This window comes from Anabas testudineus, chromosome 13 (assembly GCF_900324465.2).
Source record: "Anabas testudineus chromosome 13, fAnaTes1.2, whole genome shotgun sequence".
In the NCBI taxonomy this organism is placed as follows: domain Eukaryota; kingdom Metazoa; phylum Chordata; class Actinopteri; order Anabantiformes; family Anabantidae; genus Anabas; species Anabas testudineus.
The window spans coordinates 22,730,525-22,755,460 of NC_046622.1; the positions used below are offsets into that span (position 1 = coordinate 22,730,525).

At 42.4% G+C, this 24,936-nt stretch overlaps 1 protein-coding gene across 8 annotated transcripts in view; it reads left to right on the plus strand.

The window, feature by feature from the left end:
* The first annotated feature begins 1,755 nt into the window (after positions 1-1,755).
* phldb1b (pleckstrin homology-like domain, family B, member 1b) overlaps positions 1,756-24,936 on the plus strand; it is an 83,511-nt gene continuing 60,330 nt past the window's right edge. For 5 of the 8 annotated variants that reach the window (XM_026373200.2, XM_026373223.1, XM_026373207.2 and 2 more), the window contains exons 1-2: positions 21,783-21,935; positions 23,020-23,121. In XM_026373200.2, the coding sequence (XP_026228985.1) occupies positions 21,900-21,935; positions 23,020-23,121 (138 nt within the window). In that variant the 5' untranslated portion in view covers positions 21,783-21,899. Of the gene's footprint in view, positions 1,899-7,763; positions 8,046-21,782; positions 21,936-23,019; positions 23,122-24,936 lie in introns of those variants that run through there. The other 3 variants (XM_026373214.2, XM_026373246.2, XM_026373253.2) reach the window with 3 other exon arrangements.

Genomic DNA, 24,936 nt, shown 5'->3' on the forward strand with positions numbered 1-24,936 from the left:
AATGGAATAAAATGTATTATTGAACATGTAAGTCTGACTTGTTTTTTGTTTGTTTGTTTGTTTTTGTAGCTCAGTTATTTCAGATAGTCTTAATTATCAGTTAGTGTTATATTATTATTAATTTTACTAGTGTAGTGAGTTTATTTCCGTCCAGCTCTGGACATGTATTGAGTTTGGTTCCATGTGGATGAGGAGTTATTCAGTCTATGTTGTTTGCTTGTAATTTAATGGCTTTTAGCACAAAAGCATATCTGATAAATGAGCTACCAGGGTACCTACCTTCACTGTTTCCTGACAACTCTATTGAAAGCTGAACTGCTTCATTTTGTTTTGTCTTGTGGTGACTAACCACATTCAGATTAATTCATCATGTCCACTCACACAAACATCCTCCATTAGCATTAACCATAAGGGTCACAGACGAGAGCCAACATGGAGATGTGAGCCACAGGTTGGACTTCTACATGCATTACTCCTCTCTCTGAGCTGTAGGCAAGGGAATGAATATAATCTCCTTTGGATATTTTTTATTACACAACTGAACAGAACAAATAATTGAAAGGTTCAAGACTATAGAGTGTGGAGTCACAGCCTGTGTGTTCACAGCTATGATTTTTAACATACGTTTTCGTTTTATGTGTGCCAACATTCACTACAGCATTAACCTGCTGGTTTCGGTGTGATGAATAGGGGGCAGCATCGGCACTCTGACCAGTCTGCAGCTACTCACCCACTACACAGCAAGCTGTAAGCTACATGTCAGTCATGGCCAGCACTGTTCACTGACGTTCTTAAGAGAATAATTACACTTTTGACCTGACTACGGTCAGCTGGTTGTTGGAAGGGGGTAATACTGTCCTTCTACTCTGCTAGAATGGCTAGAAAGGACAAGAAATCACCCGAATCTTCTTTAACTCAACATTTCTGCTTCACATTTAATGTAAGTTTATAATTTGTAATAAAATGTCAGACTGCAGTTTAAGTGTTCAAACACTGTTGACTGCCATGCTCCGTTCATTTCATGATGTGTATAAATCCTACTAAAACTGATTAGTTAGTTCACTTGAACCTTTTATCTGACAGATATACAAAAGAGATTTTCAGTGTTGTCACCAAACTATTGTATTTGTTATATGATGTGCCATACATCATCAATAGGAGACACGTGTGGACTGCAGGCTCTGTGTTGAACCTTCACGTGTTTTATGTCTCACCATGTGAATCTTATTGATCAGAGGTCAGACAAATGTTGCAAAACTGTGATGTGGTACAGGTCCAGATCACAGAGAACATTGCTGCCACATGGAAATCAGTTGATATAAAAAAGCTTTTTTCCATAAACATGTTTTTACACACTGTCTACTGATGTGATAGATGAAGCTGAACAACCACGAAGATGATGATGACGATGTCAGATGCTGAGCGGAGACGCCCAGATGAGAGGGGGGTAGGCCGAGTTTGGGAGCAGGGAGCAGGTCTTTAAAGGGTCAAAGAGGGTGAGAGCTTACCAGCACCCTTATTTGGACTGTGGGGGGTGTTGTTGAAGGGGGGGGGGGGGGGGGGGGGGTGTTAATAGCAGCCCTCCAGTCATAAAAAGAGGGTGTGTCTGTTTTCCACATGAATGAGCAGGCTGATAAGCTTTGTGAAGGGAGAAGGGAGAGCATGCTGAACACACAGTGACACACTGACTACTGCCACTGAGCAGCACACAGGGACTCAGTTTGGATGGTCTGACTCCGGATTTGGATTCACTGGACTGGACTGTTGGGAGCTGTAGGTGGAGGCCGTCTTTTGGCTCAATGGAGAGTGGAGTTGGAAAAGCGGGGTAACATCTCATCTCTGTCACTGTCTGTCACCCTCTGGATTCAAGGACGATGCTCAAGAAAGTGAGGTTCAAGGTAGGAACATAGAGTTGTGTTTGACACATTGAGCTGGAGGATTTTCTATCAACACATACACGTCTTCACTGAATAACAGCTGTCTGGTGGCTCTTGATCAGAGATTCACTTGACTTGACTGTGTTCGTCAACTTTAACCATCGATCCAGCTGCAGCCCACACGCTTTGTGCCTCGTCTCTTTTCCAAACCCCTACAGTGCATGTGAACGAACAAAGCTGTGTTGAGCTTCAGCTGGCTCTTCATTAGCAGCCCTGCCTGCAGTTCAAAAGGAAAACCTGCTGCCTGCTGCTCAGGCCGTGCAGTGACACTGAGGCGATAATTACAGCACAACGGCAGCAACAAAAGGGCCTGTAGCTGCTGACTGGCAACTCTAAATGTGAAACATGCCACCAGTAGGAACTGCAACGGAGTTAATATGACGCACTTATAACCTGTTATGTTTTGTTTTCCACCATTTTTGAAATATCGATTAGACATTTGTCCATGTTCTGTAAATCTACCATGACACCTTTCAAAATAAAAGCTTTACAGACATTAGAAGCAACACTAAATCATACTCCAGAACATACGGATGAAGTTCAGGATGAAAACACTGCATACTGATGGATTAGTGATTACCACTGCAGGGGGTAAACAGGTTGATGGGGTCACAGGGAGGTGTGTGAATAACCGTTTATTGCTGTAATCATGTAGTATCATTAACGTCCCAACTGTTTAGAAGGAGCTGCTGCTCTCAGAGGTCAGATGACAGCGTTCACACTCTCACCTGTTGTCGCCAGCTGTTCTTTCCATCACTTCAGAGGTGACGCTTTTCCCCGAGCAGTGCGAGGCACGGGGTCAGGTAGCGGAAGAAGTGAGAGTGAGACGCTAAGTGGAGCTGTTTTTGTACTGAAATATGCCAAAGGCAGACCGTCTGACTCAGGGAGGATACTGGATGAATTCTGTGTGTGTGTGTGGAATTTCCTGTCTGTGACAGTTCAAACAGCAGCAGGTCGACTGGTCATCCAACTGTTCTCCGCAGCTCACACTGCTCTGCTACATTCTGTCTGCCCACACCGAGTTCACTTCATTAAACGTGATCCTTTAAAGCAGAATTCATTTCTGGTGGTTTACACATTTACTTAAAAACATCTTGCACTAAGTATTAAAAATGCAATATAGCTTCCAAACAAACCATAAATACATCATGCAAAACACATGACTCACGCTTACTTTGTGTTTACTGCTGATTAACAAATGCTGACATGCTAAATTAAAAAGGTGAGGCTCCAAAATAAAGACGACCCCCTGCAGAGCTGCCAGCGTGGTTTAAAAGAGCAACTTAGCCAGTCGTAGTGATGTGATGGTGTGAACATAGTCCATCCTTCACAATTCACCAAATGAAATTTCATTGTATCTATGTGTAAAGACAACAAAGAACATTCTGACTGACTCTGATTCTGATTTAGATTCAATACGTATTTTCATGGAAGACAATTTGACATCCCATCTTTTTGTCATCATTTTTAAACATAGTTAACAGACCAACAGACCATAGTTAATTATCAGCAGTACATTGATCCCCAGTGGGAGAAAGGAGGAGAAGCAGACAACAGAGCCCTGCAGTTGAACGTATTCTCAGTGATTAAGCAGCACTAGATGGCACTAGTGTTCTGCTTCTCTCCTGCTCCCTGTCTCGTTCATCATCATGAAGAAAGGATGCCTGAAGCTAAACGCTCAGTAATCCTTCAGAACAGCAGCACTCGCAGACATTTGTCTATATTAAACCATGGCTAGCCATTGTCAAAAATAGGAACACCATTTCAGTGTTGAAAGAAGGAGCATGTCATGAAGATTGACATGGGAATTATCGGCGGAATAGGCAGTCGCTCAGGAATAGTGTTGTTCAATAAAATGTTTCTCTGGTGGCACATTGTAGGCCCACCACAGAGCTGCAGCTTCCTTCACTGTGGCCCCGGGGCTGCAGGAGCAACATGTGGGAGTCTGATCCACCACCCATCAACTGCAAACACTTCCTGGCAAAAAACGATGACCCATTTCCTTCAAATCTTTACATTCCTCCCCCTTTGCCGGCCCTGCATCACTTGATAATTGAATTTCCATCCCGGCTGACAGTATCAGAGGCGTGCAGAGACGTCCTTGCCTTTTGTTCGCCGAGTGAGATGCTCCAATCATCTCAAAGGATCAAGTCAGCGCCCATCTAGGCCTTTGATGTTCATAATGAGCGCTTCCCTCAGCTCAGCCCTGCAGCGCTCACTGTATGTTTCTATTAAGGCGTTAGGATTTGAATGGGTGTGTGGGTGCTTGTGCGGTGCAGGGGAGGAGGGGAGCACAACCAAATATGCTTTTGATTAAAGATGAAAGGAGGGAGAGCTTTTACTGTCTCAGACGCCTGTTTAATGCTAAGTGTACGAGCGGGCGTATGTGTGCATAGACATAAAAGAGAAATGTACCTTTGACCCCCAGTGATCTGTGGATACCTGGGGGCTCGTCCATGCGAGTGTGACTGCGCTGTTTGTTTGGCGCCCTTTTGGATAGCATCAGCAAAAGCTTCTGGGACTCAGCGCCGTCTCATATTCACCAGCATCTTCCATTCAGATAGGTTGCAAAAGTGAAATGCACAAGTTAAGGTCTGTCATTACACTTGTCACTTCTTCAAACATCCACAGTCAAACAAATTTCAAGCAGGAGTTCACAAACTTTAGCACTGATAAGGCAAAATGAATGATCATCAGTTAGGGTTTGGCCTAGAGGCTGACGTCCAGCTGCCAGAATGAACTGCAGCGGTCATGAAGAAGATGGGTCAACACTATAAATGTTGACTCTCAGCATAAATCTGATTTATTTACACATAAAAGTCTTTGAAACTCTGAAGCTTAGAATTGTCTCAAAGATTTTGGCCATGACTGTACGTTTAGTGTGAAAGGAGAATCAGGTTGACTTCCTTGTTTCTAACTGTGACAGGTTAAACCAATCAGAAACTTGGAGGATTTCAACAAAGGTAAATACAATGAGAAACTACAGTGGTTGATTCAGCAGCTTATATAAAACAGTTTTAAAGCTGCTGATAACATGATTGTATGATTGTCTAACATAAATTATGAACTGTGCAAATATTTATCAAATATTTAAATTAACACAAAGCAAAGCTGTAAAGCTACACGTACATTAGTTATGGTTTAATCAGACAGATAATCGTTTTTATCATCTCTTTTTTACATGGGGCCAGTTGGAGGAAAACTAGAAACAAATGCCAATGTTACTTGCTGAATGTTTAAAAAGATAACTTATATTAGATTATGTGAAAACTAAATTGATTTTTGATTAGAGTGTGTGTTTTTTTCTTGAATTTAGTTATAACAGCTTTAAGAGGTAAATAGTACAAATAGTGCTGTTGTCAATGGAAAGACACAAATGACGGAGAACAGATACTAATTTACCTGAGGCAGAACAAAGAGGTGATCCAGCATGAGTACGAGCTGATTCATACTGGATAGAGTTCAGCTAACGTCCAACGCTCGAACACTATCAGCTGAGAAGCAGCTGAAAACAGTTTATTCAGTCCTGTAGATTCAAAACCATCAAAATATTCAGCATCTACAGTACAGTGTATATAAAATGCTTTGTTTGTTGTAGCAATTGAAAATAGGAGTGGTCACGGTGGAAGTTAGTTTCCATTTTTAGTTTAGAAAGCCAGACATCTCAGCAGTGATTTACACCCCCACATGGATGTATTAGAGCTGCTGTATTCTGTGCAGCTTTGAGTGTCTGCCAAGGCGATTCCTCACTATCAGCCACATCCACGTTAGAAATGTCTTTTGGATAAGCAGGTTGTAAATACGTTGTGTGTTGGAGGTTTCTTCTTTCTTTCTGTAACAGCCCACATGTGTGCTTTAAGCTGAGGAGAAGACTGTACTTCATCTAAATCATGACAAAGCCCACCCAGTCTTATAGGAATGTGAGGCATGTGCACTACCAAATGAAGTTTCACCAGATCAGAACACACACACACACACACACACAGTGTACGCTAACACATATATGTATAAAACACATGCAGCAGTTATGAAAATAACTAGTTTAGTCACAGACGAACCACCAGCTCTGCAAAGCTGATGACAGACTGCAGCTGCATACGTTACCAAAGACTCAGACCAACAGAAATGCAGTAGTCGCTAAGCTTTCTATCAGTCTTGCAGAATTATAGAACGTGCTATTTCACTTCCTGTGTGTGTGTATAACACTATTTGTCCATATTTGTGTTGTCTGTCTGGACATTTATCTCTCATGGCTGCCTGAACCAACATCTGTGGAGCACTGCAAGACCTTCATGTCCTTGATCAGTAAATATTCTCTATCGGCGACACGTGGGAAGTAGAGCCAGAACAGTTTTCGGTGTGTTTCTTTTGTGATGGGAATAAAACCACACACAGGGTCACACAGATGAAGGTCACACTTGCAACATCCTGCAGCGTCAAGCCAGCGATCGCCAAACAAAGTCTTTGAACTGCACAGGACCTCTGAAGTTCTGTAGGCGTCCTTGACGCACTGTAGGCAGATCCTTTAAGTCCTGAAAGTTGAGAGCTGGGGGGATGCTTGAATTGGATTGAGATCTGGGGGATTTGGAAGTCAAGGCGACACCTTCAACTCTTCAATTCCTTCCTGTTTTTGCACGCCACATCCTGCTGAAAGAGGCCACTGTCATCAGGGAATAACTTTGCCATGATGGGGTGCTTAGTCTGCAACACTGTTTAGGTGGTACTTGTCAAAGTAACATGTAAATGAATGCCAGGACCCAAGGTTTTCCAGCAGAACATTGTCCAGAGTGTCATAAAGCTTCCTCTGGTTTGCCTCTGTCCCATAGTGCGTCCATGGTGCAGTTCTGAGGTTCACGTGTCTACTATAAGGCTTTTAGCAGTGGACAGCAGTCCGCAGTGGCTACACAGTCTTTTACATAGCAGGCTGTGATGCGCTCTGCGTTCTGATGACTGTTGATCATTGCCAACATTTGTGTTGTGTGCATATTATTGATATACATTGTTGTAGTTGTGGTTGTGTGTGTGTAAAAAAATAAATGTGTAAAAGAAGCACGTGATGTGATCAGCCTCAATACCTGGAATAACTGAGAGTTCTGTCACGGTGTCGATTCTTCACCAACATTCAAACAAGTCTCCACAGTTGTGCAAGCATTCAAGCAAAGCGGTACAGATTTCAACTTTAGGCACAGTCGCCTGTGAGCCGAAGTTCAGGGCAACAAAAAACCTGAAGCTAAAGACAGATTACCACACTCATTCTGACAGATCACAGTCAAGTGTAACAAAAGTCACGTAAAAGAATGACCAACGGAGAGTCAGTTGAAAAGTAGCTGCAATCCCATTTATCAGGAATAGACCGAGTACTGAGCGTGTGTGGAAATTGGGGCTCAGAATACTTTGGTGTGAGAGAATAAATAACTGTTCTCCAGTTCAAAAATTCCCCCCTCGCAGTCCTCCACTCATATTCAGCCCCCTGTTTAGCCATGAGTCCAGTTTAAGGTTAACGTTTCTACACAGGATTTCTTTATCCAGAAGAATGAGCGCCTTGTGTCCCTGTGTTGGGGCGAGGCTGACCGTACAGGAAAGCTGGGAGAGGGTAGGCCCACGTATGCTGTGTGTGTGTGTGTGTGTGTGTGTGTGTGTGTGTGTGTGTGTGTGTGTGTGTGTGTGTCTGTATGTGAGTAATGCCAAAGGAGAGAGGAGAGAGAGAGAGTAAATGAGCAATCATGTGAGTCAAAAGAGAGTGAGAAGGAGGGGACCAGCAGCAGCAGCAGCAGCCAGATAGTGTGTGTCAGCCGAGTGTCGGCCACATGGCTTTAGCCCAGTGTGTGTTATGACAGCCAGAGGCAGCAGTGTGTGCGTCGAGGAGAGTGGCAGACCCTGACGACTGAGGAGAGACGAGGCAGAGAAGAAAAAAAAAAAAACTTCCTCTTTGGATGTCGCTTTTGTTTGAGCTTTGTTTCCATCTTTGTGGTTTGGAATTTAGTGACAAGAGCAGCAGCAGCAGCAGGAGTCCCGTCCCGTCAGGTCTTATTGGGCAGCACTGGTGTGTTTGTTTAGTGTTACTGGACCGTCCTAACACACACACGCATCCATCTGCCACTCAGTCAGGTAAAGTAAGCTTCACGTATGTAAGATCAAAGGCTGAGTGTGTGTTTGTGTGTGTGTGTGTGTGTGTGTGTGTGTGTGTGTGTGTGTGTGTGTGTGTGTGTGTGTGTGTGTGTGTGTGCAGGTGTCAGATTTGAGTCTTTTGCCTTCTAGGTCTTTGTGTCTGAATTTACAAATGTTATTTCTTGTATCATTATTCATTGTATCAGTGCATGAAGGCACCCCACTGACTTCATCACTCATCATTCTGATGAACAATTCATCATCTTTTTCCTGTGTGGTATTGTTGTGTCCTTGGTTTATCAGCAGCACAGACACAACAGTCCAGACTGAGTCAGGTGAAGCCTGGGACTGGTTTGGCACAAGGGGCTCTTTTGTTTGTCTGTTTGTTTGTTTGTTTGTTTGTTTTACACAGACAGAAATATTAAAGCTGCCCTACTCAGCAGTTCCCTTCAGTGTTACTTCACATTCTGTTGTCCTCAACTTTAAACTAGCGGCAACAAAGGCCTCATGTTGTGTCGCCTCACATTGTTTTTGTCACTTGAACAAACCGCAGCGATTACAGTGAAAGGTAAGCTAGTATGTATGTTCAGCGCCTGCATGAGACGAAATAACTCTCCATACCAGCAGGTGGCAGTAGTCTTTTCCTCATATTTGTAGTATTCATCATTGATAAGGGAAAGTGGACTGTGGACATGCAAAGTGTAAACAAAGGCGTTTGTGTACGGTCCTCATGGTTAATCACCGTAAAAGCCATCATCGTGTCCAGATAGTGTCTACTGTGCGGGACACGCTGCTAAATCAGAAACAGTCACTCAGGCCAGCGGGCCAACACTGGGTGACGGTTCTGATTCATTCTCACAGCTCTCATCGAGTTGTTTTCATCAAGCAGACTCTGATAAACCCACCATATTCTGTAAAAAACACGTACATTAGTAAATCCCATAACGCACGATGATGTTGTTGTTGCCAAACCTGGAGCAACCACCGAGCACAGAGAGACAGTGTTCTGTACCTGGGAGAAAATAAGTTTAAATGGTGAGTCAAACAGCAAAAGTGTGTGGGTGTGTGAGAGCCAGTGCTCTCTCACCGCCACGTTCGGTTCTCAGGCCTCCCACCCTCCTGGAACACTGGCTGCTTTCAGGGAAAGAGAGAGACCTACACTGGGTCGGTTGTTGTTTGAACGTCCCAACCAAAGTAGAGCTGGACCTGCAGTTTTTTTCCGGCGCCTGCAGCAACTCTCCAGCTAGTGATAATAAATGCTTTGTTTTGCGAGCTCATTCTGTTGAGAGAACAATCAGGCCAGCACAGAGGCACTCTATCTACACCCCAGACCCTCTTTACCCATCAGCCACCCAGCCCACTCTCTCTCCCCCCGTGTTGGCTCCTCGGGGTGCTCCACTTCAGCTGTTAGTGGTGACCTTGTATGTGATCAGGCTGTTACATGTTTTGCTGGAGAGCACCAGCCTTGTTGGATATTCACCACGAGAGGACTGTAACAAGCTGATAATTTCAATGTATCATGGCTGCTTAGTGTAGGAGCCATGGGAAATGAGTGTATTCACTGTGGATAAATTAGCAACTGCTGCCAGTTGTTGGTTGAACATCATTACATGCAGCCAATTTGCATCAAGGCCACTTAATTACTACCGCAGGGTCTAAGGTTATGAATTTTTTTAATCAGTGGCATGAAGCAGTTTGAGTGGTAATTGACGTCTGCATGTAAACTGGACAGGGTGTGAAGTGCAGATCAGGTTGTGTTCATTTATTTTACTTGATTCTCATTGACTGTGCTTGATTACAGAAACTAAAGGAATAATAATAGGTTTTTAAAAAGTTCCATTATAGAGGTCTAATTTAAAATAAACGTTTCAGAATCCTGATAAAAAGCATATTATCGACATGGAGTGACACCAGACAAGTGTACAGTAAAAAAAAGATTCAATCAATGATATCAATTAAAGGCTTGGTGAGGCTTGGCTGCATTTTGGCACTTTCAGCTCATTGTTTTGGATTTACAGGCCATACGTTGGTTATTTGGTTTAATGTCAGCAGCCTAAACATTTCTGCACGTGCCAGACAAGCGCACTAGACACTCATTTCATTCACTGAAGTTATGTAGCGTTGGTTTCATCTTTGATATTGTTCACGTGAAGCAGTTAAGATTTGTTAAGACTTTTACTTTTCCATGGGGTTCAGTCAAATACAACAAACAACTTGCTACTGTCCAGAGTTACAATGCTGTAAAAAACAGAATTAAATGTAAGTTAGATTTGGACTGAAGTTGGAGACATTTTGGATCATATGACTGACAAGTGAAGTGCAGCTGAGTCTCATGAGAACGGCCGAGTTTACTGCAGGTCAGGTCGGGGCTGCTCTGAAATACTGCTCCCTCCACTTTGTTATTCACACAAACAGCTGTACACTCTACTGTCTGCTGTCCCTCTCTAACAGCTGCAGCATGAACTAGACACATGCAGAAGAAGGCAGACACTCACAATGTATGTCGTCTGCAACCTGGGATATGACTCCTGCAGAATTTGCTCCCTTTCTTTCTTTTGTTTCCCTCCCCCATCATTTCCTCCCTTCATTGTCTTTGTGTTTTATCTGCAGCATGCCTGGAGGCCAGCAATTCATCCCAAAACAAATACACAATCATTGTCAGGCTCTTCCCCTCACCTCAACTCACCTCACTGCTCCTTCTGAAAGACCGCCCCCCTTTCACGCTCTCACACACTCACACGTAAAGACAATTCGAGAGATTGTCGCCTTACTTCGAACATCAAAGCAATTGTGAGCAACCTGCCACAGTTGTATACACACAGAGTTTGCCTCTTGGGGTTGCCATGGCAACCAAGGATTTGGCAGAGAACTGGCCGTCTGGTGAAAGGATGAGCTCATGGTGTTTGGCTGCTTCTCCTGATCTTCACCTGGCCTATTTGGACACACACACGCACACACACACACACACACACACACAAACAGTGGCTCTGTCTGTCTGGATACTTGGTTGGAAAATCTGTGAGGATCTTGATGCACTATAATGTTACTGGGTGTGCCAATAAATGAACAAGAAACTAACCATTCCTGCACGCTTCAAAGCAGAAATATGATGTGTACATTCTCAGAAATGTCTTCAATAATGAAATGTGTTCGTGGCCTCTAAGGAGAAAAACGCATGCGCCAGTAAACCAAACATATGAACTGAAACTTCTCTGTAAGTGAGAATTGTGAAAGAGAAGTTGAACTTGCATGCATCATATTAGCACGACAGAGAGTGTTTGTGTCCAGTGATATTGTGCATGTTTTCCAAAGTGACCCATAAGGAAGTGCAGTAAGTGTTTCCAGAGGCTCTTGCATGTCCTCACAGTGTAATGAGGCCAAATGACAGGACAAGACAAAGGGACACAGAGGACTGTTTGGCTGTCTGTGAGCATGTCTGCTCTTTGGATCAGTTTCCATGACTCAAAGGGATATCCCACGCTGCCTCCAGCCTTCCCCTTCGTTTCCCCTCCCTCCCCTCCCCACTCCCTTGCCTCCACTCCACTCCCCTCCCCGTCACTCCCTTCTTTCATAGTTTGCCACCAACAACGTCCACTCCTACGCCTGATTAATCCGGGTGGATTTTGGAATTATTAAAATATGGACACCGAATGGATTTGAAAGCTTACAACTGAGTTGTGCAGCTGAGAAAAGTGAACGACGGGTGAGTGACACTGTGAATGACTGTGTGTGTGTGTGTGTGAGTGTGTGTGTTTGACTGTAGGTTAAAGCTGCTTCTCCGGGCTGGAAGCAGGAGAGATGCTGGTGTAGTGTGAGAAGTGACAGTAAACCTGTCCTGTCAAGATTCACGCAGCATCTGTGCTGATATTTAAGCTTATTAACAAGTGTATTATTGCAGGCCCAGCCACTTCCATTCACCTGCCACGTGCACACGCTGTGCTGTTTACAGCTGAGGCGTCGATGAATGTGTGTGATTGACCATTAATCTGACAATACAAAAGGGTCAGATTTTAAAGTTTTGAACATTTTAAATTTTAGTTTGGTCACTTTTATTATGAACTGCATTTTGTTGATTTATAAAGTGATTAAAGTAAATGTTTCACTTCAAATATCAACTAAATACTGTATTTAGAGTGGCATAAGTATTATTAAATTTCAAAAAGAGCCTGTAAGTGTCTCTTACATGTGCACAAAGGAATTCTTAAGTTCAGTTCAATTTATTTTTCGGAGGACTAAATACATTTTGAGAACATCATTTCCCCACAGACATGAAGCTGCACTAAGTGTAGATAAGGAAGTCATGGCAGCATGAGACCTTGGACATTTGTGCCAAATGGTGGATTTAGCGTTGTGGTGGAAAAGCCACTAGCTACACAGCCTTATGTGCATAAGCTGCGATGCTCTGACACCTGTGAATTATGGACATGATTTTTCCCACACTGACCCATCTCCACCACAACATTAACCCCCCCTGGTGGTGTTCATGTTGAGCCCTCCTGACTCTAAGGTTAGAACCAAAACAAGCTAACATAACTTTCTGGTTTCAGTAGTTTATGCAGATATTTAATATAATAAAAGCAATTTGTGACCCATTCATTTTAATATCATGACATAAGACTGACATAGGTTATGGGAAGTTATTTCAGCAAGTTTAATACTACTGTCATAAAGCACAGTTATTCTATTAATATAAACATTTTCTTCTTGCAAAAAAGAAAACTAAGAAACATCCTGAATATTTTTTAACACTGAGTTGAATTCTAGACTCTCAAAAACACATATTCCCTCACACCTGGATGAAAATGTCACATGGTTGTAAAACAAACATGAATTCAGAAATGATTTATGACATCTGTGAAATCCACCTCATATCTGCCAGTTGATACAAGTCCAGTGGCTGCAAACACAGTGTACTGGTTTAACCCCCACAGCCACAAACCCATGTCGCTGTCCCCTCTGGTGTGCTGTGGTCATCTGCTATGTGAACCTTAGTCTGGGTTCTGTAGTGCAGCAGGCCAGCAGCATTCCCTCTCCTCCTCCAGAGGATTACTGTTGTTGAAAGAGCCTCTTTGTCCCCGCAAGTCTGGAATTCCTGTCCAGCTCCACGTCTCTGGGAAACACTGAGCCAAAAGTCAACGGAACCAGTGAGTATTGGAATACCGCTGGAATACCTCACATCTCTGGCCCCTTCACCATCCCCCTGCTCAAGAGGTACTGTAGACGTGACAACTGGCATTTACTCCAGGTAAATCAGTCGAAGCAGCACAGAACGGTCCTTCACTGGGTGGACAACATTTCTACATTTGCCACAAACTAGACGTTAACCTCTGAAATCTTCTCCATTAAATGTTCTGCTTTTAAGTCTGGATTTCAGAGCAAATGTGCAACAGAGAAGCCCCTAAGTGTGGCCCACACTGTCTGTGCATCAGTCTGTACTGGTTTTAACAACTTTGCCACCTGCTGTTTGGTGCCAGGCGTGTAGGTATACAATGAATTCAAACTCTTTAATTGTGGCTCACAACTATCATTATTAGGAAAGTCCTCAAGCAGAATACAGTGTGCCAGCTGATCTGATGATGTATGGAGTCTGTGGCTAACCACTTGACGCTGACCCTGTTTCCTATCACCTTCATTCTTATCACTACATTATTGGTTGTTGGCTCTGAGCACTTGTTGGCACTGCGGTGGACTTGCATATTATTCCATATTATTCTGGGACTGGAGCTGTGTTTTGACATGGCTGATTGATTACCTTGAAAACAGCAGAATCAAGGGGCTGAAAGTGACTGTAAAGTCATCTGTTTTTAGTAATGAGCAGGATGAAGTGGTGCAAACCATCCCCCGCTGAGTATAATGCATAATGATGTCAGTATATTGCTTTAGAGTTCAACCTGACTGAGCGGGGGAGTGGCAAATAAATCTTTTTTTAATATTTTACTGTAACATGAGTAATATTTTTCTTTTTAATTCTACTCTTGCATAACCAGACACTCAGAGAAACACTGAGTCATTTCTTCCTGCGTCTCAGTCGAACTTACCATTCTGGTGTGCTTTGAATAATGACAACAAGTATTCCTTCCTGGGGGCTTTGAGGTGTAATTTCTACTGTCACTGGAGACAATAATCTGGTAATAACACGCCTCTGATCCTCAGAACTGCTGAACTGCACAATCACACATCTCTGCTTACAGAACAGTGACTTCATAGCTTTAATGACAAACACTGGCTACAGCAGGGAGTCGGCTGGCTTCTTGTGTTGTGCTTCTTGCTCTATTAGTTGGTATTAGTGTGTATTCATATTGTAACCTGTATTTATCTTTGGAAAGTCATCGGAGCATAATGCTATTTTTCATCCCTGTACAACCACACCTTCTACATTTGGACAGTCGTATTACTCGTCTCAATAAGATGAGAGATACATTACATTCAATCCTCTTACTCACCTATTTGTTCTCGTTCAGTCCTGGTATTGAACTGCGTTTCTGTAACCTCTCATCTACAGTGTGTACAGTGTGTGTGTGTGTGTGTGTGTGTGCGTGTTCATACCACTTTTTGTCTGTACAAGACACTGAGACAGGGCAGCTGGCGTGTTTAGCCGCCTGCTGATAATGGCGTCTCTCCAGCACACAGCGTTTCATGCCTGAATAATGAATCTGTGTTTACTCACCCTATCGGGTTGTGAGGGATACGCTGGTATCTCACTGTGCATAGATTAGCATTTTAATGTGGACTTGTTAGGTTAAAGCGTATCTATGGGAAGATACTATACTGTGAAGTGCTGATAATTCAGGACAAACTGTGATTCATCGTTCAAACCAATAAAAGTGATTGAATGAATCCGTGGTGAAAAGTTCACAACGTGGCTTCATAACAAGTCTAAGCTTTTATTTTGAAGCCCGGAGCATTTCTCCATTCTTTCAGTTTGATGTTCAGTTTGAAGTTAGTACATATTCTCTAATCCTTTGTGACCAGTGAAGTGACAGTCAGATGGAGAGATCTCCATCATAAGCTGATCACATACTGTGGCCTTATACCTTGAGTTGCAGCTACATCCAGCAAATGCTGCCTGATCCTTGTTGCCTGACATACTGTCTGAAGGGTTCGTCACAGTTCTTAGCTGAAAATGTAGCAGTGGCAGGAAATGCAGTAAATGACAGCAGACCTGTGGATCCAACACCTGTAAACAGCTGGTCTGGCTCTGTGACTCATGCCTGAGAGGTGTTCATTTAAATTGTTGCTTTAATTATTCTCAGCAAAACATCAAATAGGTGGAGTTGTATCAAACGGATACAAATTACTGTGTTGTAAAGATAAGAGGAATAATAATAAAGTAGAATTGTGATCAGCAGCTGGAGGTCAGTCTTGTCTTTTCAGTACTAGCTGCACCACTTCCTCTACACTTAACTGAAATAGTGAAACTCAAACATAGACATCCGAGCAGATGTGATCATAACAAACATCCATGGTGTTCATAGTTGAGGTCGATCCTGTCCCACAGCACACGCTAGCCGTGACCTTGGAGGGCTGCTATCAGGAAACGGGGAATGGCTCGGCCTGCCGTACAGGAAGTCTAGATATAGTGACACACACTCTTTTTCTGTCCCCCTCTGAGTGTGAGAATGTGTCTGGGTACAAATGCACTGCATATGTTCTCCATAAAGACAAAGACAATCTGCAAATGACTGACTGACGTGACTGAAAACATAAATCAAAACATGTTTGTTCAATCTGAAACTAACCGTCATGCTCGTTATGTGTTTTTGACGTGATATGTGGTCAAGATGATAAAATTAAACTAAATATCTCAACCTCAGCATACACAAATAATCTGTAGTGCTATTACAAATATGAGGGGTTAGACATGTTTTCTCAGCTCCCAGCTTTTCAGAAATAATACACACAAGACTAAATGTTGTGTCATTTATATCTTTACGTGAGTTTTGCGACTGATAAACATGATATGTCATACATATCATACAAATGTCTCTTATCTGGATCTCCATGTCTGTCCTGTTGAAACTTTTTTGCCTCGTCTTAAGAAATATTTTGCTACATACTACATTTTTTTTCTTGTCTAGTGCAAGTAAAAAAGTAACACATGCTGGGTGGGAGAGGTTTTAGGTCTCGTACTAGATGAGAGCAGACTGTGGTTTCATATATGTTTTTTTGGGAGCTGTTCTGCCACCTCCTCGCTGCCATAAATTCACTCGGAGCCGAATGCCAGCATGCGCGTTCTATAAAAGAAGACATGTATAATTGATGTTGTGGTTTTTAGATGTTTAATTAAATTGTCATTTTTGTTATGATGTGTTCAAATCACTTACCTCATCCCTGTCCCATTAGTTTACAACACTTAGCTGAGCCGTGTAAATACAGCTGAAAGACCCTCTTGTGACTATAGTACAGCTTAGATTGTGATGAACAGCAACATTTTAGACAATTTACTTTAATTAATTTGCAACATTTATATTCAGCAAATGTTTGGCTGTCATCTGGAAAAAAACAAAACAAAACATAGTGGATCGAGCCGTCCCCACATGGTGGCAAATGTTTACTACATTTCTGTGGTTTCTGTCTAAAAACAGAATGTGTTATTTGGCTTCAGCCGCACCCAGTAGAGAAGAAGGCAGCAGCATAAAGGCTGTAAGAATTGATCTTATGGACTGTCAGTTTGCAGGGCTGGGACTGTCATGTCAACAATGGCTACTGGAGAAACTAAACTTTACTCTGAGAGCCTCTCTACAGTCTAATGTATCTGAATCATATCTGAAAGCAGCTCCATTCAGTATGCAGTTCAACTTTGCCCTTCATATTATTATTGTTGTCTGAGCTATTACACTTGTGCAGTTTTGGCTTGTGTTGCACTTGGCATGTGTGTGTGTATTTCGAGGTCTGAGAGAATGCAGCCAGAGACGTACAGAAGGCACGGCGATGATAAGAAGGAACACTAATGATGAGAGACCCAAATGAAGTAAGATAAACAGAGAGAGAGAGAGAGAGGAACGACGAGGGATGGAATAATTTCCCTGCGCAGGGAGGAATTTTAAACAGGCTTTATTATCAGAGCTCAGGGGACTCGAGCAGAACTGTGTGGTGGCAGCTGTCTGGACAAGATAGGACCACAAGAGAACGCATCTGTCCTAATATTCCTCCTCCTGTTATCTCTGCTCTGCCTCTTCCTCCCGTATTCACTGGTTCTCACTTGTCTTATTCAGAGTCACTAACATTCCTGCAACATGCGCCATACTCAGGCGGACATGTTGGAGGCCTTCATCTCTTAGTGAAAATAGTTTGAGAATGAACCGCAGCATTACTCAACGTATGGTGACAGCCGTGATTAGGAACATTCTGTTTTTGGGATGTCCATATCTCAGAGCACCTTGAGGGAATTTCTCCTAAAATGGCACAAACGCCCACTGGTACTCATTCATGAACTGATTAGAATATGAGTCTGGGCAGACGTGTATTTCAACTGCAAATTGACTGCTTCGTGGAAGACGTACAACCACGTGGCACTTATTCTAGCTCTGTTATAATGTGTTGAGTCAATTGGTGGTTGTTTGACCCAGATACATACAGTACTCAGAGACTGGGGGTTTGAATCCCGGCTGTGGTCTATCTCTAGTAGGGGCCCTTAGGCAAGACCTCCTTATACTTACCCTGCCTTGTACCTTGTATCTCGCTTCTAAGTTGCTTTGGATAAAAGCATCTGCTAAATGACTAAATGTAAATGTACTTCACTAACTGGTAATGCTAGTTGCTTTGGGGTCGGCTTGTTTGCTACTCACTGAGAGTTTGGAGTGAAGTGGCATTTGTTGGCTACAGGAACATGTACATTCTCATGAGCTGTGTGCAGTCATGAAGGCTCGCTTGTTAACCTGAAGTGTCTATTGTATTTGTACATTTGTTGAAGTCAGTCATAGGATGTGAGTGTGAATTTGGACAGCTCACACCTCAGTAACAAAAGCAAAGTAACTAATAAAGCCATGCATTATGTTTGCTGCTGAGTAATTAGATATAAATACATTAACTAATCTGAAGGATTGCTTCTTAACATAATTACTGCCTCGGAGCCACAACTCGTCATTCATGCGGTTTACGGTACAAACATGATGATCTGCTCATAAGCTCTCAGTCACTTGGGCTGGTTTCTAACCCCTGTATGCAGACACTGCACACATCAATGCTCGGTGTACGCTAACTAGTTATTAACTCATTAGAGTTTTTATTTGTAACCACAGACAATATGAACATATTACAGTACTACTCACATGCAAAACACAATAGAAGTAAACACTTTTTGTATTTCAGTTTAAAGAGTTGTGCTGGCTTCTCGACAGGTGCAAACTGATATCTCTTAGTGTAAATAACAAACAATGCAAACGGAAATGCAGCTACCTGTTAAATACATGCTTAAAGCTACAACAGCTTACAGGATAAAGACTAGACAGGTATTTGACATGTTTCCAGCGTTGCTGTATTTGCACACAGACCCTTGTCTGGCAGACCTCCATAAAGCAGCCAGGTGTGTTTGCAAGGAAGTTTGTGATCACACACCTGCGAAACCTTAATGCCTCCTTCCCTTCTATTCACTTACATGCCCAATGCTGCATTTTTGTGATCACAGAGCGTCTCTCCAGCACACTGTCTTGCCTGTGGGCACGAACTGCATCTATTCTTAGGCCAAACCATTTTAATACATGATCCCACCTGTGAAGTCTGTAACAGGCCGGTCGGAACTTGATGAACTTGACAGAGGGAAGAACGAGCAAGAGAAGAAGCTCTACTTAGGAAAATCAGAAAGATGTTGGTCTGAGGATAGAGACACATGATTGCTCTCAAAACATCTTGTAAATCACCTGAAAGTTGAAAGCTCAGGAGTCAGTGCATTTGCTCCTTTGTGGTGCAAAATCATCAAATACAGTACATGTCTGTCTATTGAATACAGATAGATACAGGTAGATTTTGCATAATAATTACTTGGTTCAATAGGTGTAAAAGAAGTGGTGGATGCCTCCACCCCAAAGATGAGCATGACATGATCCATCCTCCTCTTTGTCTTGACATTCCTGATTATCTCCACATTCTTGCAGATGGCCCCCAGCCTGTTTACACAGTAACTGGCCCAGTCCCAGAGGAGTGACTGCTGCTGGGGAGACTGTACTGCATGAAAAATGTCCTTTACATGAACTCACCTTTATTGTTTCTTGGATTGTTCTCCCCAGAGGATAGACCTTTTCTGTTTGTTTATATTGAGCCCTGTTTCTTTAGTATTTATATTTAGTACAAAACCCGAAATCTCTCATGTTGTCTTACTTCCTATGCACATTCTTGCTCTCAAGAAGTTAAACCAGTTTAATTCTAAAAGTATCAACGCCTTATTATCATCTATATCCATCTCACATTTGTAGTCTCCACCTAGTGGGCAAACTGTCCAGGATCCCTCCCTGCATCTACATTTTTCCACTCAATGGTGAGCCTCCCTCCTTCGCTTTCATAACCCCATCCAAAAAAAGAGGGGGTGGTGGGGTGGGGGGTGGATTCTCTCATGTGTGAGGAGAGATCTATGCCTGTTCAACAGAAAACAATGCCAGCCTTTCTGCCCTGGCATGAGAGGAGAGAGGGAGGGAGAGAAAGAAAAGAAAAGAAAAGACAGAAATGTAGAGATTGAGAGTTCTTTGTGTGTCCAGTAAGAATCCGCACCCCCCCACTCTCAGTCTGACAGAAATGGACTTTGATGTGGTGGGAACAGACACATCCATGCAGTACAGAAGTTTGACTTCTAGTTTGGGAAAGTGAATGTACAGTAAGAGCAAAGACGTTTTTCATTCATTAACATTAAGATAGAAGATCAAATATAAGATTCTCTGTTTCTCAGTTAGTTGCTCTTAAATAGCGTTTTCCCACTTTTTCTCTGGGTGAGTTCTGCTTCATTATGAAATAGAGCGCTGAGTCAATCCAACATGCGCTGCTGTAAATATTTACTAGGTCAGTGGTTCTCAACACGAGGGTCAGAACCCCCATCATCGTAAAGTTGGATCAGAGAGGTCACGAGATGTTTAACAAGATAAATAAGGAGAGTAAACACATAGTTCTGCTCAATAAAGTTGTTTGGTAGCCTTTATCTTCTTCTTATAGACTACGTCTTCAAGCCTCTAAATTATACATGACAATTAAAAAAACCTTCTTTTCTTTAACTGCACACAGATCTTGTTTTAAATTGTCACGACCCAGGATTCCCCTCAAAAAAGTGTCAAATGTGTATTTAGATTAGATGAGATTCTCTCCTTTAACCAAAAGATCAAAGATATAGCATCACTGACAGATACAGGGCAGGTATTACTGAGTGGGTAGTGCAGCATAAGTGGAGCCATGCATCTTACAATAATTACAGTGTGTTGAGCAAAGAAGAACGCTGATACATCATATTCATTTGCTACATGAATAAATACATTATTCACAATTGTTAATGCACAGGTGAGTAGTGCATGGTAGAGTTTACTCTATGTACAGTGTAAGAAATAAGCATATCCACATCCATCTCATTTGAAGGTACCCCCCAATAAATAAATTCCCCATTTCTGTTTGAGTGATGGTATATATAAAATACAGTGCCCAGCTGTTTTAGGAAATTACTTAATGTGTAAATGCAAATCTGGATGTTAATTAAGAAGCCGTGGGTTTTGGACTGTGTGTCATATGGTGGGTTTACACTGCAGGAACTCAGTGGTCCAGATCTGAACTTTACCCCCTTGGTTAAGGTTCTGCTTCTGTTTTTCACTGTCCTCAGCCTGCTTTGGGGGCAGGTTCTGGGAAGTACATTTCAGCACCTCTCAGGAGGTAGTAAAATAACAGATTCCATAAACCTTCCAGGGGGGAGGGGCAGGTACCTGTCAGGCTGTCACTTGTGATTGATTTAAGGTAAGTGCTGTCTCATCTGATCTCATCGTTGCTCACTTCAAGTGTCGCCATGGTTTCTGTTTTGGTAGTGGAAAAGACACCCACAAGGAAGAAATGTTCTTATTGTCTAATTGGAGATGATTAGGCCCCTCATACCTGACTTTCTAAATCCTCCTCGTGCTAAACAGCAAGTATTTCCAAGGCCTTTCTCTGCAAGTTAAAGTTGGGAATGGGAAGCACCAGGTAACAATTCAGTGCCTGGTTCTATCTCAGTCTTGTAGCAGCTCTACAGCTCATGAGAACAAAGTTAAAAGACTTGTAGTATAGTGTTTTACAGTGTAGCTATCAGCTGCTGGCTGCAGGGTCACCTCAGCATATGGACATGAACGTTTTATTGATACTGAAGTAGGACTGTAGTAGAAAATACCTGCTGATCTATAAGATCATATGGGCACACAGTGCTTCTGATACCATATCCAAATGAATCATAGTTTATTCATGGTGGCTTGTTTAATTAGACACTGTGGTACATTTGCATTGTAGCTTCTTCTTCTTCCTTCATCACTTAGTCTGACCTTTACTCATATCAGTTCATTTCACTCATCACTCTTCCTCCCTTCCTCTTGCTCTTTTCTGCTCCTCTCTTTTGATCCCTGCTTACACACAAACACACACGCACACACGCACACACAGACACACAGACACACAGACACAAAGTCTCTCTGTTATGTAGGACTCTAGTGCTGCCTGTCAGGAATGTAGGTCTTAGTTTAGTGGAGCAAGCAGCAACAGGTCCACCTCCTAAATGAGAGTTTGTGAAGGATGCAGCAGCAGTGGCTCGAGACAAAAGAAAAGAAGTTGTGTTAAAGAAACTGTGCGCCGTGTTCAAGGTGTCCTGTTCAATCAGGTTCACGCTGATAGGATTGAGTCCGGAGCCAGGAGCAGCTCTTTGCCATGGAGGCGATGCGTTTGCTGGACAGCTGGGGAAAGGTAATTTTCACATTTAGAGACAACGAAGGACGGTTAAGCATTTAAAAAGCAGAGATTACGCAAAACCTTTCTGTCCCTTCTTATTCTATGAAAGAATTGGGCATATTTTTATTTTGTGGTTTATTGTGTGAGGCTTGCTTGAGGCTGAATCTGACGAAAATTGTCTCTCAGGTCTGTCAGAAGAACAAATGTGATGATATTGCAGCAGCAGTGTTTTGTTCTCCTGAGGGCAGAGTACATCAAAACCAAATTTTCCGCCCCTGCTGCACAACATTTTAGGCATGCAAACGACTCCGGGTACACTGTGATTCTGTGTGATTGTTATAATTATGTGTTTTTATATCCTTTCCTTGTGGTTTTCGGTGCTTCCTCACAACAGCGAGCTTCTCACATCTCACATAATGACTGCAAAAGTGGTTTCTCACACACATTCACACACCTTTTTACAAAATCCACTTTCTACATGTGCTATTCCAGTCATGGAGTATATTTATAGCTGTTTGTTCTGTGCTGACTTGATGGAAATATCTTAAAATGACGAAGTAAGAAGAGAGGAATTTGGGGGATTTGTGTGTGCACGCGTGTGTGTGCGTGCGTGTGTGTGTGTGTGTGTTTACTCTAAACTGAGAGACAAGAGAGAAGCCAAGGTGGCTAATTTCCAGTGACTGTGTCAGCTACCTAGAGATTTAAATGGGGGTGCACATGTGTGTGTGTGCATTACTTCCTTGGAGTGTGTTGTTAAATACTGTCTACCATCTGTTGCGTGTGTGTGTGTGCTGACAGTATGAATCACACCTTGACACATTAGTGCCAAATGACTAAATGTAGTGTCTAAGCAGAGTGGAGGGGGGAATCCCAGTAAATACGGCTCCTCTTTCCCACTTTTATTGTGGAATACTCGTGAGTTTGTGACATTTTAAAAACTTTTACACTGTATTTAGATGTGACTTTTCTCAACTCAACCACAAAATTACAAAACACACAGGGTTTTGACACGCTAACCATTGTTTTCCTGCAGAGATGAGGTCACCCGTGACGACTTTTGTTACTCATACTCTACTGGTGTTATCATTTCCTCCCTCAGGATCTTCATGTGTCGCAGGGAGCCGTGGACAGCTCAGTGGACATGGACCGCCTGAACAGGAACATGCCTGAGTGTGGACGGCAAACCCACCAGGTGTTGCAGGTGAGTGTGTGTATGTGTGTTTTAAGTATAGGTGGGCTGTGGGAGTGAAGATGGAGATGGAGTGAGGAAACACAAAAGAATGAATCAGGAAGAGAGAGAGTTCACTGTTCTCAGCTTGGCAACCCTCATAGAAAAACCAAGTCATATGTCATCACGTGTCAGTTCTGCTGCATGTTTCCATTGTGTATCCACTCTCACACACAGTGAGCGCTCTCTTCTTCTGAGTACTGTATCCACTGATGTTAAATGTCATTGCCTTGGCTGCTCTGACACAGTAATGACACTAAATGCAGAGTTGGAGGGCCAACTGAAGTGAAGAGGCAGGAGGTCAGGTCAGGCGGTACAGCAGCGATGGATCATGAGAGCATATGTCAGAACAGAAGAAGGTAGGGCTCTTCAGCCAGGGTCTCCTGCTGGGTCAGACAATCCTATCAGGCATTAGCAGGAGTGTTGTGTGTGTGTGTGTGTGTGTTCACATGCATGTAGGTTAGGTTAGTTAGACTGAGCAAGAAATGGAAGCTAGAACAAGATGATGTTAAACTTTAATGATTCCTGTAGAGAAACTGGGCCAATGCTGCACGCACTGAAAGGAAAAGGAACAACTGGAATATAAATAAGAACATAGCAAAGTCATCGCTCAGTTCAAATGCTGTGTCTGTTAAACCTAGAAAACTGAATGGAAAGAAGAAACATGAGAACGTAGTGTTTATCAGCCCAGGAAAGACTGGAGCAAGAACAGTACATAGAGTGGGAAGAACACAGGTACACATACGTAATAACCAAATAATAAGCAAGTTCTTAGGCTAAAAGCTTAGCTCTCTCAGTTAAACCTTTATATGTTAATATGTTAAGACACCCTGATTTTACCTTTTGTATACATCATACTTACTGTCAGTGCACAGTATGAATACAAGCAAGGACAATAAAACGTGTATGTATGGACAACAGTACACTGCATATAATAGGATTTCTTAAGACAAGATGGCACTTTGATTATCCCGAAAGAAGGAACTGTAGTTTGAACGTGTATGGACAACATGAGGATTATTACAGACATAAGTGATTAAAAAAATAGCATCACAGAAAACACAAGTTGCAGACTGACTGACTGTACTAACTGTTATAAAATGCAGAATAAAAACCAACAGCTCCTGGTGGAGGACAGACCACCATCATTATTACTATTGTATAAATTCACTTTTCTATCTTCTGTCTATGTAACTTTTGTTGTTAAAAACTGTCAATAACCAGTACACCAATCCTCCTTTACAGTTTGGTTAATTCAAGATAAGATGTTAACCTACTGTGACATTTGTCCAGAAGATAGCTCAGCAGGATTAGTATGTTTATATTCTTATTTTTAATGTATCATGCTCCCTCTCTTTCCCATTGTAAGATGTCACTTTTTTGTTGATCAAATGGTGATTTTGTCAACAAATGTCACAGATTGTGTTTTCTGTCAAATCCGTCCTGAATGATATCATCATTACTGTAACCAAAAAAAGGGTAATTCAAGAAACGATACACAGAAAAAGTAAAACATGCAAATATACTGTACAGGGTCAATAAATCCATAAAAGATTAGATTCACAGGAAAAAATATATTAAAAAGTAGCATTTTAACGTAATTTTAATGTTAATGTAGTCATGCAGTTGTGTGCACATGGAGAATATTTTCAGACAGATGGAGACAGAGGCTGCTGTGTGTGCCACATGGGAGCAGCAGCACACTGCAGATGAGGGGCTGAATCCTGCAGCATTGCTCCCCAGTGCCCCTCAGCCAGTCCCTATCTCAGCAATCTTCTTAGTCTTGAC